The 13,952-nt window shown below is 42.3% G+C and overlaps 1 protein-coding gene across 1 annotated transcript; it reads right to left on the reverse strand.

The window, feature by feature from the left end:
• Nucleotides 1–380: 380 nt before the first annotated feature.
• Nucleotides 381–3,552, reverse strand: LOC116974971 (gamma-crystallin M2-like). The gene is made up of 3 exons (XM_033023592.1): nucleotides 3,509–3,552; nucleotides 3,183–3,425; nucleotides 381–708 (listed from the first exon to the last, which is right to left on the reverse strand). Exons 1-3 carry the CDS (start codon nucleotides 3,515–3,517, stop codon nucleotides 433–435), a joined length of 528 nt encoding a protein of 175 aa, XP_032879483.1. The 5' UTR covers nucleotides 3,518–3,552; the 3' UTR covers nucleotides 381–432.
• Between the last annotated feature and the right edge of the window lie 10,400 nt (nucleotides 3,553–13,952).

Genomic DNA, 13,952 nt, shown 5'->3' on the forward strand with positions numbered 1-13,952 from the left:
TGCAATTTCATTTTGTTTGTGTTTAAAATGAGTGAGGGTGAATAAGGGGAAATGAGCAGCCCATGCACAGTGGGGGGCTATGGGTGAGTGGCGGAATATTGCATTGGGGGAATGGGTTGCGTTGGGGGAACAGGTGAGTTGTGGAACATTGTGTTGGGGAACGGATTGCGTTGGAGGACCAGGCCTCCCGTGGGGGCTATGGGCGAGTGGCGGAATATTGCGTTGGGGGAACGGGTTGCGTTGGGGGAATGGGTGAGTGGTGGAATATTGCGTTGGGGAATGGGGTTGCGTTGGAGGACCAGGCCTCCCGTGTGACAGGGACCCAACAGGTCCCACTTGGTCGAGTTACCATATAAAGATAAATGAAATACAGATAATAATAGAGATTAAAGCCGTATTTATTTTTGAAGAAACATTAAGCTGTTAAAGTTTTCAAAAATCTGTGACACGACGGAAAGATCCTGTAGCTGCGCAGGTAGCTCCCCAGTCACTGAACTTCCTGTACTCCCCGGGTCTCATGAAGTACTGCCGGCCTCTGTAGTTGGGTTGTTCATAGAAGGTCCAGTGACCATCCACCACTTGGCAGGAGTGAATGTCACGGTTACGGAAGCGATCGTAGACGGAGGGACAGTCGTCCATGAATTCCATCATCTGTCCTCCAAATTCAGGCCTCTCGTAAATCTTCATCCTGTACGAGCTATCACTGGGCTATAAAGTGCAGAAAATCACCAACATCAGTACAGCATAAAGCAATGAGGAATGTAAAATAGGTCAAACCTTAACAGTAAAACAGTAACTCAGTGGGACAGACAGCATCTCTGGAGAGAAGCAATGGGTGATGTTTCGGGTCGAGACCCTCCCTTATTTTATGAGAATGGACTTTATATATACATATATACAGTACATGGACTTTATATATGGCATATATTTATATATACATATATTTATATCCCTCATATAGACACAAATGCTGGAGTAACTCAGCGGGACAGGCAGCATCTCTGAAGGGAAGGAATGGGTGACGTTTTGGGTTGAGACCCTTCTTCAGGCTGATCTTCCTATATATCCCTAAATAATTATTACATGGATAACTTTATCTCCCTAAATTCCTTTTAGAAGACTGTAGAGGTGGTGCTTTCTTGACCCTCTGAAAATAATCTGGTGTAGAACAGTCAATTGTAAATTGGAAACATCCACAGGAATAATGGATAGTCCATGAAATATGAACCTCTGGAGTGCTCTGTTTGATTAATACTATTCCACAGTTTGCTTTACACAAGTTTCTATGTTTGCATATTAATTATCATTCGATTTGTCATGTAAAGGTAGAGCAGGATCACAGAAGTTTCAAAGCCTTTAATTTTTTTATGCAATGGCTCTTAATCTGTCTGGTGCTCGAAAGGGAATAATTTGCTCAACCTAATTCGTGGTAAATTTGGCAATTTTTATGAGCTATAAGATGGACACAAACTGCTGGAGTAACTCAGCGGGACAGGCAGCATCAGGATAGAAGGAATGGGCAAAGTTTCGGGTCGAGACCCTTCTTCAGGCTGAGAGTCAGGGGAGGGGAGATACAGAGATATGAAAGGGCAAGGTGTGAAAACGAAACATCAAAGGGGATAGAGCTCAAGGAAAGTGTAGAATAGATCGTTGTTAACTAGGAGAAGGTGACAATGAAGCATACAGAGATAAAATGTAATCAAAGGGACAGTCAGACTGGTCAGAAAACTAGGATGGGGAGGGATGGAGAGAGAGGGAAAGCAAGGGCTATTTGAAGTTAGAGAAGTCAATGTTTATACCGCTGGGGTGTAAGCTGCCCAAGCAAAATATGAGGTGCTGCTCCTCCATTTTGCGCTAGGCCTCACTCTGACAATGGAGGAGGCCCAGGATAGAACGGTCAGTGTGAGAATGGGAGGGGGAGTTAAAGTGTTTAGCAACTGGGAGATCAGACAGGTTTAGGTGGATTGAGTGGAGGTGTTCATTGGAATGATCGCCGAGCCTTCGCTTGGTCTCGCCGATACATAGGAGTCCACATCTGGAACAGCAGATGCAGTAGATGAGGTTGGAGGAGGTGCATATGTACCTCTACCTCACCTGAAAGGTCTGTCGGGGTCCCTGGACAGCATAGAGGGGGGAGATATAGGGACAGGTGTTGCATCTCCCGCAGTTGCAGGGGAAGGTACCTGGGGAGGGGTGGTTTGGGTGAGAAGGGACCAGGGAGTTGCTGAGGGAACGGTGTCTGTGGAAAGCGGAAAGGGGTGGAGATGGGCTATACTTTTGTTGCCCTTTAATCCAATCCTTTGTCCTCTCGCTTTTTTTAATCATTTTTGTCCCCAACTGATGCTAAGTTACATTTCAAATTAATTCCGCTTCTCCTTAGTTCCTGTGTTCTTTCATCAACATTTAAATCTTTGGATAAGGAGAAGGATCTTGACTCTGATCAGTGACAAAGCAACAGTCCCCTCACCACACCTCCAGAAAGTTACCATGAAACAGTGTAAAACACCATCAAATCAAGAATGGAAAGATTAGGATGAGATTGATGAGACAGAGAAAAAAATGAAAACATTCGATTCTCTGAGAAATTACTGCCAAGAATTTTGTGCCTACATAATCGTCAAATCTCTGGAGAAGTTGTTGGCATTATACAAATAGTTATCACTTGACTCCAAGAATCATCATTTAGTTTAGAAATACAGCGTGAAAACAGGCCCTTTGGCCCACCGGGTCCGCGCCGACCAGCGATCCCCGCACACTAATGCCCCTGTCCCACTTACAAAACCTAAACGGGAACCTCTGGAGACTTTGTGCCCCACCCAAGGTTTCCGTGCGGTTCCCGGAGTTTGCAGGTGGTTGCCTCTGGGAACCGCACGGAAACCTTGGGTGGGGCGCAAAGTCTCCAGAGGTTTCCGTTCAGGTTTCCTAAGTGGGACAGAGGCATTACACTATCCTACATCCACTAGGGACAATTTTTACATTGACCTGTACGTCTTTGGAGTGTTGGAGGAAATCGAAGATCTCAGGCAAAACCCACGCAGGTCACGAGGAGAACGTACAAACTCCGTACAGACAGCACCCATAGTCAGGATTGAACCCTGGTCTCTGGTGCTGCAAGCGCTGTAAGGCAGCAACTCAACCGCTGCGCCGCCGTGCCGCAAGCTGGTAAAGAATGTGAGGCTTACCAAGGTATAGTTACGACAAGATCTAATGCAGTCGTTGAATCCCATCCAGCGCTGGTAGTCAGGATATTCTCCCTTGGTCAGGACATACTGGTAGCCCATGTAGTTTGGTTTCTCGTACATCACCCAGCAGTCACTCTCCACACGGATGGAGTTACAGCGGCTGAAGTAAGAGTGCAGGTCGGCACAGTCGGTGCTGCACTCATAGTTCCGACCCTGGAAGTTCCTGTCCTCGTAGAAGATAACCTGCAAAAGTAGGAAGCAGCTGAAATCTCACACACTCAGAGACACATTAACATTCAACAACGTCTAAAATGAATTCGTTTTACCTTTCCCATCTTGTGTAGTTCCTATGCTCACTAGCATTCAGAATACTGGCCTCTTTTATACAACTCCATTAATAAAAAATCCTTTGTTATCATAAAGTCCTTGCCTATTCTGACCAAACAGCATGCATTCAAAACAGGAAAATAATCCCTGATTCATCAATCCAGAAATTCTGGCATCAGAAATGTTTGTCGCTTTGTATTTCATCATTGGTGTCAAAAGCTTTTGGATCAGGTACAAAGCGTATTAATCTTCTGGATAAAAAATAATTCTGAATCATCAGTGTGTACCAATTGGGATTTAGTACTGTCTAGTCTGCATAAATCCATTCAATCTTACTTTAATTGGATTTAAAGGGACAGGACCCTTTATGAAATGAATGCTTGCCAATCCTCTCCTTCGGGGTTTCAAAACAGAAGTTTAAGGAACGCTACAGAACAATTTTAAACGGGATTGAGGAGAAATATTTTTAGACCAGCTTTCTCCCTCCTACACCATCAATCTGAATAAAGTTCCTGATCTGTAACATCATTTGTTGATTAACTGCACCAATGCTATCTGACCTCCTGTGATCCCCCAGCACTTTGTTTTTTGCTCAAGGATATCAAATCTCCAGATAGTTTATTTATTAAGTATTTATACAAAGAAAGTAACTTTTTCAGTGTTCTACGTCACTGGAATGTATCGAATGGAATGTACTTGAATTTTCACTGAATTTAAATTGGCAATGAACTGAACTAAACTCCATCTTACACTAAACGTTATTCCCTTTATCTTGTATCTATACACTGTGGACGGCTTGATGGTAATCATGTATAGTTTTTCCACTGGCTAGATAGCATGCGACAAAGAAAAGCTTTTCAGTGTACCTCGGTCCACGTGACAATAAAATAAACTAAACTTGGAATACTATTTGGATCAGCGGATGGTGGGAAGGGGAGATTTTAATGTCAGGTGTTGCACATCCCACAATTGCACAGAAAGGTGCCATAACTTGTGTTAATGGCTGGAATGGAGGAGTGGAACAGGAAGATAAAGATAAGTGGGTGAACACTGCCTCGTTGCCTATTTAAGTGCCTGCCTAAATGTTTCTTGAACATAATAATTGTATCTGATTCCATGACTTCCTCTGGCTGCCCGTTTCAGTTGTCATATTGAACATATTGAATACTTTATTATCACATGTGATAAGTCACAGGGAAATTCTTTGCTTGCGTACCATGCCAAGGTATGCAAATAGTCGCCACATAAAATACACTTACAAAGTTACAAATTCTCCTCACCCCCATGCCAGATTCACTCTTTATATTTTAAAAACTTATTAGATTGGAAACCGAGTGGATAGCATTAACTAAAAGCATGGAATAATTGTTCAATCTGTAGGTAGGCACAAAAAGCTGGAGTAACTCAACGGGACAGGCAGCATCTCTGGATAGAAGGAATAGGTGACGTTTTGGGTCGAGACCTTGTTCAATCTGTACTTCATTGCTTCTCTTTCCATTTTATTTCGGTATTTAGAAACAGTATAACTTGAAATTGCCCTAGAATCAATAAAGTGAAATTAGGTGCACTTTAGGAATATGTCATCTATTTTGCAATAGTAGTGTACAGTTCTGCATTTCAGCAATCCAAACGTGGGTGTTATGATTGAGAGAGAGGAGCTCTGAGATGAAACTAAACAGTTTCTCAGAAAGGAAGGGGTCAGAATTGTAAAGCAATAGGCCAGCATTATTTAAATTCCCATTAATTAAAAAAAATAACATTTTAATTAATTTGTATTTAAAATAATTTGAAGTAACTATCAATGAGCTTTAACAATATTATTTTAAACATTATTACCCAGACAATACTGTGTTTACAGAACCACTTGTATGCAAAATCCAATTATCTTCACTTTCCATTTTTAAAATTGGCACAAGTACCAGTGGGAAAATGCTTTAGCATTTCTGTTCCTTTCCATGAAAAACATGTGAGGTTAACATAAATCGGAAGTTTTGATATACAGAAATACTTTATTTTGGCAAACCAGTTATTCATTCTATCGAAATAAGCTGCATAATTAGCTATTTAAAGTAATTCAAAATGACATATACTAGCTGATTCCAACAGTTAATAATGTCTTCCTGAGAGGCCTAGTTTTTAATAAGTGTTGTTGGGAATTTTGAAAATTATAAGGAAGATTAGCTGGTTGTAATATGGTTAACCCTGGAGCTCACATACTGGGGAAACATTTTGGGAAAAATGGTCAACACAGAATATAGCACTCATCTTATCCAACATATCACTTGTTTGCCCTTCTGCCCTCAGGAAAGCGTTACAGGTCCATCACAAGATTAACAAACAGTTTCTACCCCAAGGCCATCGCCACTCTGAACTAAAATGTTATACCATGAAATGACCAAAATGTTATACTGCCATAACACTTTACTGTGAAATATTAGGTAAGTTACAATACTTACCTTCAGCGGCGCTGCAATTCTGCCACTGGCCGTGAGCGCGATTTTGGCGCTTTTGAGGGGGGGGCGGGGTTAAAACGCGGTTTTCTCCGACCTGGTCCTGGATTATATTTTGTTGGAGTGCAAGCTTTTGCTAAAGAATCGTTCCGACGGCCGTTCTGTGTGGTTTTTTTTTAAATTCGCCCGACAAGTTAATCGCTGGAGTGATTTTAAAATCAGCTTCTGAAGCCATCAACACCGAGAATGGGGACGGATTTTAAGTAGGGGACAGGTAAAAGAAAGTAGTTTATTTTTATGCATAAAAGTGTTTCTTAAGATGCATTTAATTCATATTTTAAGTTGCGAAACAGTGATTTTGTTCCCGTACCAACCCGCAGTGTTTTTGCTGCCGATTGCAGTTGCGGGACTAAATCACCGCAACCGCAATGTTCCAAATGGTCACGTTCCAGTAAAACCTACTCACAAGCTTATTTAAATGGCCATTAATTTACAGGTATAAAACATTAAATTCCTTCCATTTGGCCTATAAACCCATGACAATGAGATTTAAAAATTATGTTATATTCTGAATTCTTGTGTGAATGTTATTTGGACACTTAGGCTATTTAAAAATGTTAATCTATTCTTAAGAAATGGATAGATGTTTAGATCTAATAATTGAATTTTGTAATTAGCTACAATTAGGTAACTAACTAATTATATGCTTTAATTTCAAGTAATCTAAGTAAGATTGGTTCATATTTGTTTCAGAATATTTCCATCTATAATAACTGAAAATTTATTTCAGTTCTCTTAATTTTTAAGAAAGTTATGGGCTTTTGACTGTCCTCGATCACAGCTTTTGTGTTGAGTCAATGAAAAAGCAATAGGGAACATGATGCTAATTTCCGAGTATGAAAATGGCCATAACTTTATTAATACTGAAGATATGAAAGTGAATTAGGTGTCCAATTAAACTTCTTTTTATGCTTTATCTGATGGGATAAATTACAGACTTGATTTTTAAAATCTCAAAATTTTGTAACATTGCTAGAAATATTGCACATTCTGACTTGACGACATTTTTCTCACCGTTTTTGCTGTTTTAATTGTCATTATTTATTTATCTGATACGTTGGAGCCTGAAATGTTGTTATATGTATTTACAATGACAATAAAGTGTATTATTATTGTTATTATTATCATAGAGAGATGCTAACCGAACCCATGCATTTTTGAGGATCAATTTATTGGGAAACAGAACTATTGGCACCTAGCCAAACACTTCTGTATCCGGCAAGCAGTAGAGTCTCTCATGGTCATAAAATGTTGTATGTAAATTTGCTCTCAATATATATTTTTTCATTTCAGTTGTGATTTATTACCCTGGTGCTAACATAATACTGTCACAACCCTGAATGGATGAATTTATATGAAAGCTTGTAAATATTTAAAGACAATAAAGATAATCGGCATGATGAAATTGATATTGCACAACCTTAATATACATGTTATAAGAAAAGTGGGTCCAGTATAACTCAGCCAACATAGCACTCATTGCCAAATGCAGCAATGATAGAGTAATTGACTTCATTTTCCAACTTGTGCTCTCTAGATAAACGATACATCTATCCGGTAAGCAATCTTATTGTTATAGCCAATATGATATAAAAATTTTAATTCAAGATTATCGAGGGCATTTTTGAATGATTGGCTTGGTGTAAACTGCATGTTAGTGCAATAGACAATAGACAATAGGTGCAGGATAGGCCATTCGGCCCCTCGAGCCAGCACCGCCATTCAATGTGATCGTGGCTGATCATCCCCTGACTCCGCTATCTTCAAGAGCCTATCAAGCTCTCTCTTGAAAGTATCCAGAGAACCGGCCTCCAGAGAATTCCACAGACTCGCAACTCTCTGTGTGAAACAGTGTTTCCTCGTCTCCGTTCTAAATGGCTTACGCATTATTCTTAAACTGTGGCCCCTGGTTCTGGACTCCCCCAACATCGGGAACACGTTTCCTGCCTCTAGCGTGTCCAAGCCCTTAACAATCTTATATGTTTCAATAAGATAACCTCTCATCCTTCTAAATTCCAGAATGTACAAGCCCAGCCCAACTGAAGGGGCGACTAGTGTAAAGGTAATGAGAAGGCATATCCTCTTGAGTTACAATGAGAACATGGAGATTGCAGAGCTTCCCCTTCATAGCGTCTTGCCTTCAGGAAATGAAGGGAAAGGGTGATAAAGTTGCCCGTCAGGGTCCTATTAAATCTTGCCCCTTTCACCTCAAACCTGTGACATCTCCTTCTCGACTGCCCTATCTTTGGTAAAAGATTCTGTGTTTGACTCACATCCCTCTAAACCTTTCCTATCCATATACCTGTCCAAGAGTCTTTTAAATGCTTTAAATGCAACAAACGTCACCCATTCCTTCTCTCCAGAGATGCTGCCTGTCCCGCTGAGTTACTCCAGCATTTTGTGTCTATCTTAGCTGTCTCAACTACCTCTTCTGGCAACCTATTTCATACACCCACCACCCTTTGAGTGAAAACGTTGCCCATCAGGTTCCTATTAAATCTTGCCCCTTTCACCTTAAACCTGTGACCTCGTTCTTGATTGCCCTTTCTTTGCTAAAAGATTCTGTGTATTCACCCAATCTATTCCCCTCATAATGTTCCACTCTGTTAAAAGATCATTCCCAGCCTCCTGTGCTCCAAGGAATAAACCCCTAGCCTGCCCAACCTTTCCCTGTAGCTCAGGCTCTTGAGTCCTGGCAACATCCTCATACATTTTCTCTACACTATTTCCAGCTTAACAAAAAATCCTTCCTATAGCAGGGTGATGCAAAACTGAACACAGTTTTGAAATGCAGCCTCACCAATATCTTGTACAACTGTAACATAACCATCCCAACTTCTGTACTCAAACATGCAATCAGCTCCAGTGATCACAGGTTCTAAGGAATGAAGGCTCCTTTTACACAGAGCTAGCATAAACTTGATGGTCTGAATGGCCTCTTTGTATTCTGTAAAGTTTCTAGACATATTAATTCCAGACAGGTATGCTTCTATTTTATGAGGCTATAACACAACTCAATTTATATATAGAAACATAGAAAATAGGTGCAGCAGTGGGCCATTTGGCCCTTCGAACCAGCACTGCCATTCGATATGATCATGGCTGCTCATCCAAAATCAGTACCCCGTTCCTGCTTTCTCCCATATCCCTTAATTCCGTTAGCCCCAAGATCTATATCTAACTCTCTCTTGAAAACATCCAGTGAATTGGCCTCCACTGCCTTCTGTGGCAGAGAATTCCACAGATTCACAACTCTCTGGGGGGAAAAGGCTTTTCCTCATCTCAGTCCTAAATGGCCTACCCCTTATTCTTAAACTGTGACCCCTGGTTCTGGACTCCCCCAACATCGGGAACAATTTTCCTGCATCTAGCCTGTCCAATCCCTTAAGAATTGTATATGTTTCTATAAGATTGCCTCTCATCCTTCTAAATTGCAGCGAATACAAGACCAGTCGATCCATTCTTTCATCTTTAAGCAACACCTGGCAGTTTCCCAAGCCCACAATGCCCTAAGCACACTTATGTGCACATATAATCAAAATATAAAATTAAATGTCTATCTGAAACTTAATGCACAATTCATGTAACAAATGTTAGCCATGTTTTAGTGGAAGCACCCTGTGCTCTGTTAATGGTTTAAACCCCACGCAAAGATGAAAACATACAAAGGCTGACACTAAGCATGATATTGCAGAGAAACGATCATGTTAACTTTGTCTTGTTTAATAACTCACAATGGAGTTATCTCATTCATACGCTAATCTCAACGGAAAGTCAGAAGTGCAGTTCCTCGTATAATCTGACCACTGACAAAAGTCAGCTCAGTAAAACAATTGTAGGCGTCGTTTCTTCTCAAGTAAAGACTGGGATACCCCATAGTGCACTCCTTGGCTAAATGTTATGGGATTTGGCTTTTCATGGGTCAGGTCGCTGCATTCTTGCAACGGGTTTAAAAAAAAGGAAAGTTGACTGAGTTTATATTTTGCTGTTGAGAAAGTGGCGATGAACCACTTCTGGTTCCTCTGGTGAATGTTGGGCGGCAAGGTGGTGCAGCGGTAGATGTTGCTGCTTTACAGCGCCAGGAGACCCGGGTTCAATCTTGCCTGTAAAATCTGTCTGTACGGAGTTTGTACGCTCTCTCTGTCACCGCGTGGGTTTCCTCCCACAGTCCAAAGAAGTACAGGTTTGTAGGTTAATTGGCTTGGTTATAAATGTAAAATTGTTCCTGGGGTGTAGGATGGTAGTGTTGGTGTGCGGGGATCGCTGGTCGGAGTGGACTCAGTGGGCCGAAGGCCCTGTTTCCGTGCTGAACCTCTGAACTAAATTAAACTATTCCCACAGTGCTGTTAAGTGGGGAGTTCCAGCAAAGATGAAGGAAATCAATGTATTCCCAAGTCAGGATATTGCACTCCACCAAATTCGCACAAACCATCAAGCATCCTTGTACACGAATCCTTCTCCCTATATCCCCATTTACTTTCCACGGATCCAACCCACAGATTAGACAGTGGCCAATTAACCTACCATTGTCTTTGAAAACAAAGCAAAATAGCTGGAGGAAACTCACCAGAAATATGTAAACTCCACACAGTCAGCACCTGAGGTAAAGCTGGAGACCAGATCAACAATGAGGCAACAGCTCCATCTGCTGGGCTCCATCTCACATGCATCTAAAGCCCTTGCACCTATGATGGCAGAGGGCATGTGTTTGGGAAGTGCAGCAGAACACTTACAAGATGTGCAGGAAGGAACTGCAGATGCTGGCTTGAACCGAAGGTAGACACAAAAAGCTGGAGTAACTCAGGGGGTGAGACCGCATCGCTGGAGAGAAGGAATAGGTGACGTTTCGCGTCTGAAGAAGGGTCTCAACCCCAAACGTCACCTATTCCTATTCTCCAGAGATGCTGCCTGACCCGCTGAGTTACCCCAGCTTTTTGTGTCTTATCTTTGACATTTACAAGATGATAAATGCTCGAGCCACTGTGCTGACAATAATTTGACAGCTTTCCAGGTCCAGACACCAACCCCGATTTTCATGTTTTCATCCTCAAATCACCCTCAGAACTAACCTGTGGTGCGAGCAGCATTGCTGTCTCCAAGTTCAGCACCTTGATTGTTACAGGGGTTCCATGCAATTCTATTCAGTTTCAGCTTAGTTTATTGTCACGTGTGCAGAGGTACAGTGAAAAGCTTTTGTTGTGTGCTATCCAGTCAGCAGAAAGACAATACATGATTACAATGGAGCCATCTACAGTGTGTAGATACATGATAAGGGAATAACGTTTAGTACTAGGTTAAGCCAGCAAAGTCTGATCAAAGATAGTCGAAGGGTCCCCGATGAGGTAGATAGTAGTTGAGAACTCCTCTCTGGTTGTGGTAGGATGATTCAGTTGCCTGATAACAGCTGGGAAGAAACTCCCTGAATCTGGAGGTGTGTGTTTTCGCACTTCTATACCTTTTGCCTGATGGGAGAGGGGAGAAGAGGGGAGTGGCCAGGGTGCGACTCATCCTTGATTATGCTGCTGGCCTTGCCGAGGCAGCGTGAGGTGTAAATGGAGTCAATAGAAGGGAGGTTGGTTTGTGTGATGGTCTGGGCTGCGTCCACAATTTGCTGCAATTTCTTGCAGTCTTGGATGGAGCTGTTCCCAAACCAAGAATTAAAGCATCCTGATAGGTGAGAGTTGTAGGGGACATGCCAAATTTCCTAATCCTTCTAAGGAAGTAGAGGCGTTGCTGTGCTTTCGTGGCTGTGCTTCAATATGGGTGGTCCAGGAGAAGTTGTTGGTGGTATTGATTCCTAGGAATTTGAAGTTTTCAACCATCTCTACTTCGGCGCCGTCATTGCAGACTGGGATGTGTACAGCTTCACTTCATCAGGTAAGGTCGCACTATCACCAATGATGTTGCATGACTGTGCTTAGTATCCAGTTATATTATTCGGACCTTGCTACATTCTCCATGTGTCCGAGTGATTATACTGGGTCTCAAGTTTGTCCGGGTATTGCCTCTTGGCATCCTTGATGGCTTTGTAGAGATCATAGACGACAGATGGCACAATGGGCTAAGTGTTCGGCTGGCAACCGGAAGGTAGCTGGTTCGAATCCCGCTTGGAGTGCATACTGTCGTTGTGTCCTTGGGCAAGACACTTCACCCACCTTTGCCTGTGTGTGTCCTTGGGCAAGACACTTCACCCACCTTTGCCTGTGTGTGTCCTTGGGCAAGACACTTCACCCACCTTTGCCTGTGTGTGTGGATGTAATTATGTGAAGCACTTTGGGGTCAATGCAAGTTGACTAAAAATGTGCTATATAAATAAAGACATTTAAATAGAGAGCCTTTTTGTACTGATCGGGATCGTTTGACTTGTATGTTGCAGACCTGGCTTTGACCTGTGAATGTACCTCGCGGTTCATCCATGGTTTCCGGATGGGCAACACTCGGATTGACTTAGTTGGCACACAGTCTTCCACGCACTTGCTGATGAAGTAAGTCACGGCAGTGGCGTACTCATTCAGGTTAGCTGCTGAATACCTGAATGTGGACCAGTTCACCAACTCAAAGCAATCGTGTAAGATGTCATCAATAGACAATAGACATTAAGCAATATGTGCAGTAGTAGGCCATGCAGCCCCTTGAGCCAGCACCGCCATTCAATGTGATCATCCCCAATCAGTACCCCGTTCCTGCCTTCTCCCCATATCCCTTGACTCCACTATCTTTAAGAGCTCTTTCTCGCTCTCTCTTGAAAGTATCCAGAGAACCAGCCTCCACCGCCCTCTGAGGAAGAGAATTTCACAGACTCACAACTCTCTGTGTGAAAAGGTTTTTCCACATCTCTGTTTTAAATGGCTTACCCCTTATTCTTAAACTGTGACCCCTGGTTCTGGACTCCCCCAACATCGGGAAGATGTTTCCTGCCTCTGATGATGGTGAATCTGATAATATCAGGCATTTTGGGTGCTTGACAAAATGGAAGATTTCTGCTCTTGTAAAACCTGCTTGTTATCTTTTGCAAAAGCTGTAAAGACCACGAGGACCATGACTCCAGAGTGTGTGTGGCCTGGGACGAGGTTGAATAAAGGTTGATGTCCAGATGGCCCTTAATTGTTAATTTGTATGAGATTTTGCAGATGGAGCTAGGTCCTGTTGCAAACGCATGCTTGGGATTGGTTGGGAAATTATGGGTTACAATAATGTTGCAGACTATGTTGCATAGTCTTTCGCTCCGTTAGTTGTGATTGGTCAAGGAGAGGGGCCTTAATAACAGAATTATTTCCCACTAAGTGCTTTATGTTGAAACTATGTAATGTGATGTTTTATGATTGGATTGGGGAACTGTCATTCAATGTATTTTGTAATCCTTATTGTTAATTGGCTTGTTGGGGTTGCACCCCGATGTAATTTCGCGCCAAGGGTTCGTAAGGGTATAAAAGAGGGGAGAGCACATCAGGGTGTGCCGATCTTCTGAGATAGCGCATTGGAGTGTGCTGATCTTCTGGAGTTGTTCTATTCGCATGAGGCTGATGGGCTCGAATGAGTAGAGACAAGGATGGGACCCGTGGTATTGAACTAGGTATTGTATTGGTGTTGTACAATAAAGAGAGTTGGATTTGCAGTGTTCGTATTTGGTGTTTGACTGAACCAGACTAGGGGTAAGATTAGGACTGGAATTACAAATCTGTGGGATTCTTTACAGAAGGCCATGGAGGCAATGTCAGTGGATATTTTTAAGGCAGAGATGGAAAGATTCTTGATTAGTACGGGTGCCAGGGGTTATGGGGAGAAGGCAGGAGAATAGGGTTAGGAGGGAGAGATACTAGATCAGCCATGATTGAATGGCATTTATTTAGCGAATGCAAAGTCCTTTAGCCAAGCAGTTGCCTCTTGATCTGCTGTATGAAGGGTGACAAGTCCTCCTTTGAGTCTTTGTTGA

Source organism: Amblyraja radiata, chromosome 7 (assembly GCF_010909765.2).
Source record: "Amblyraja radiata isolate CabotCenter1 chromosome 7, sAmbRad1.1.pri, whole genome shotgun sequence".
Classification (NCBI taxonomy): Eukaryota; Metazoa; Chordata; class Chondrichthyes; order Rajiformes; family Rajidae; genus Amblyraja; species Amblyraja radiata.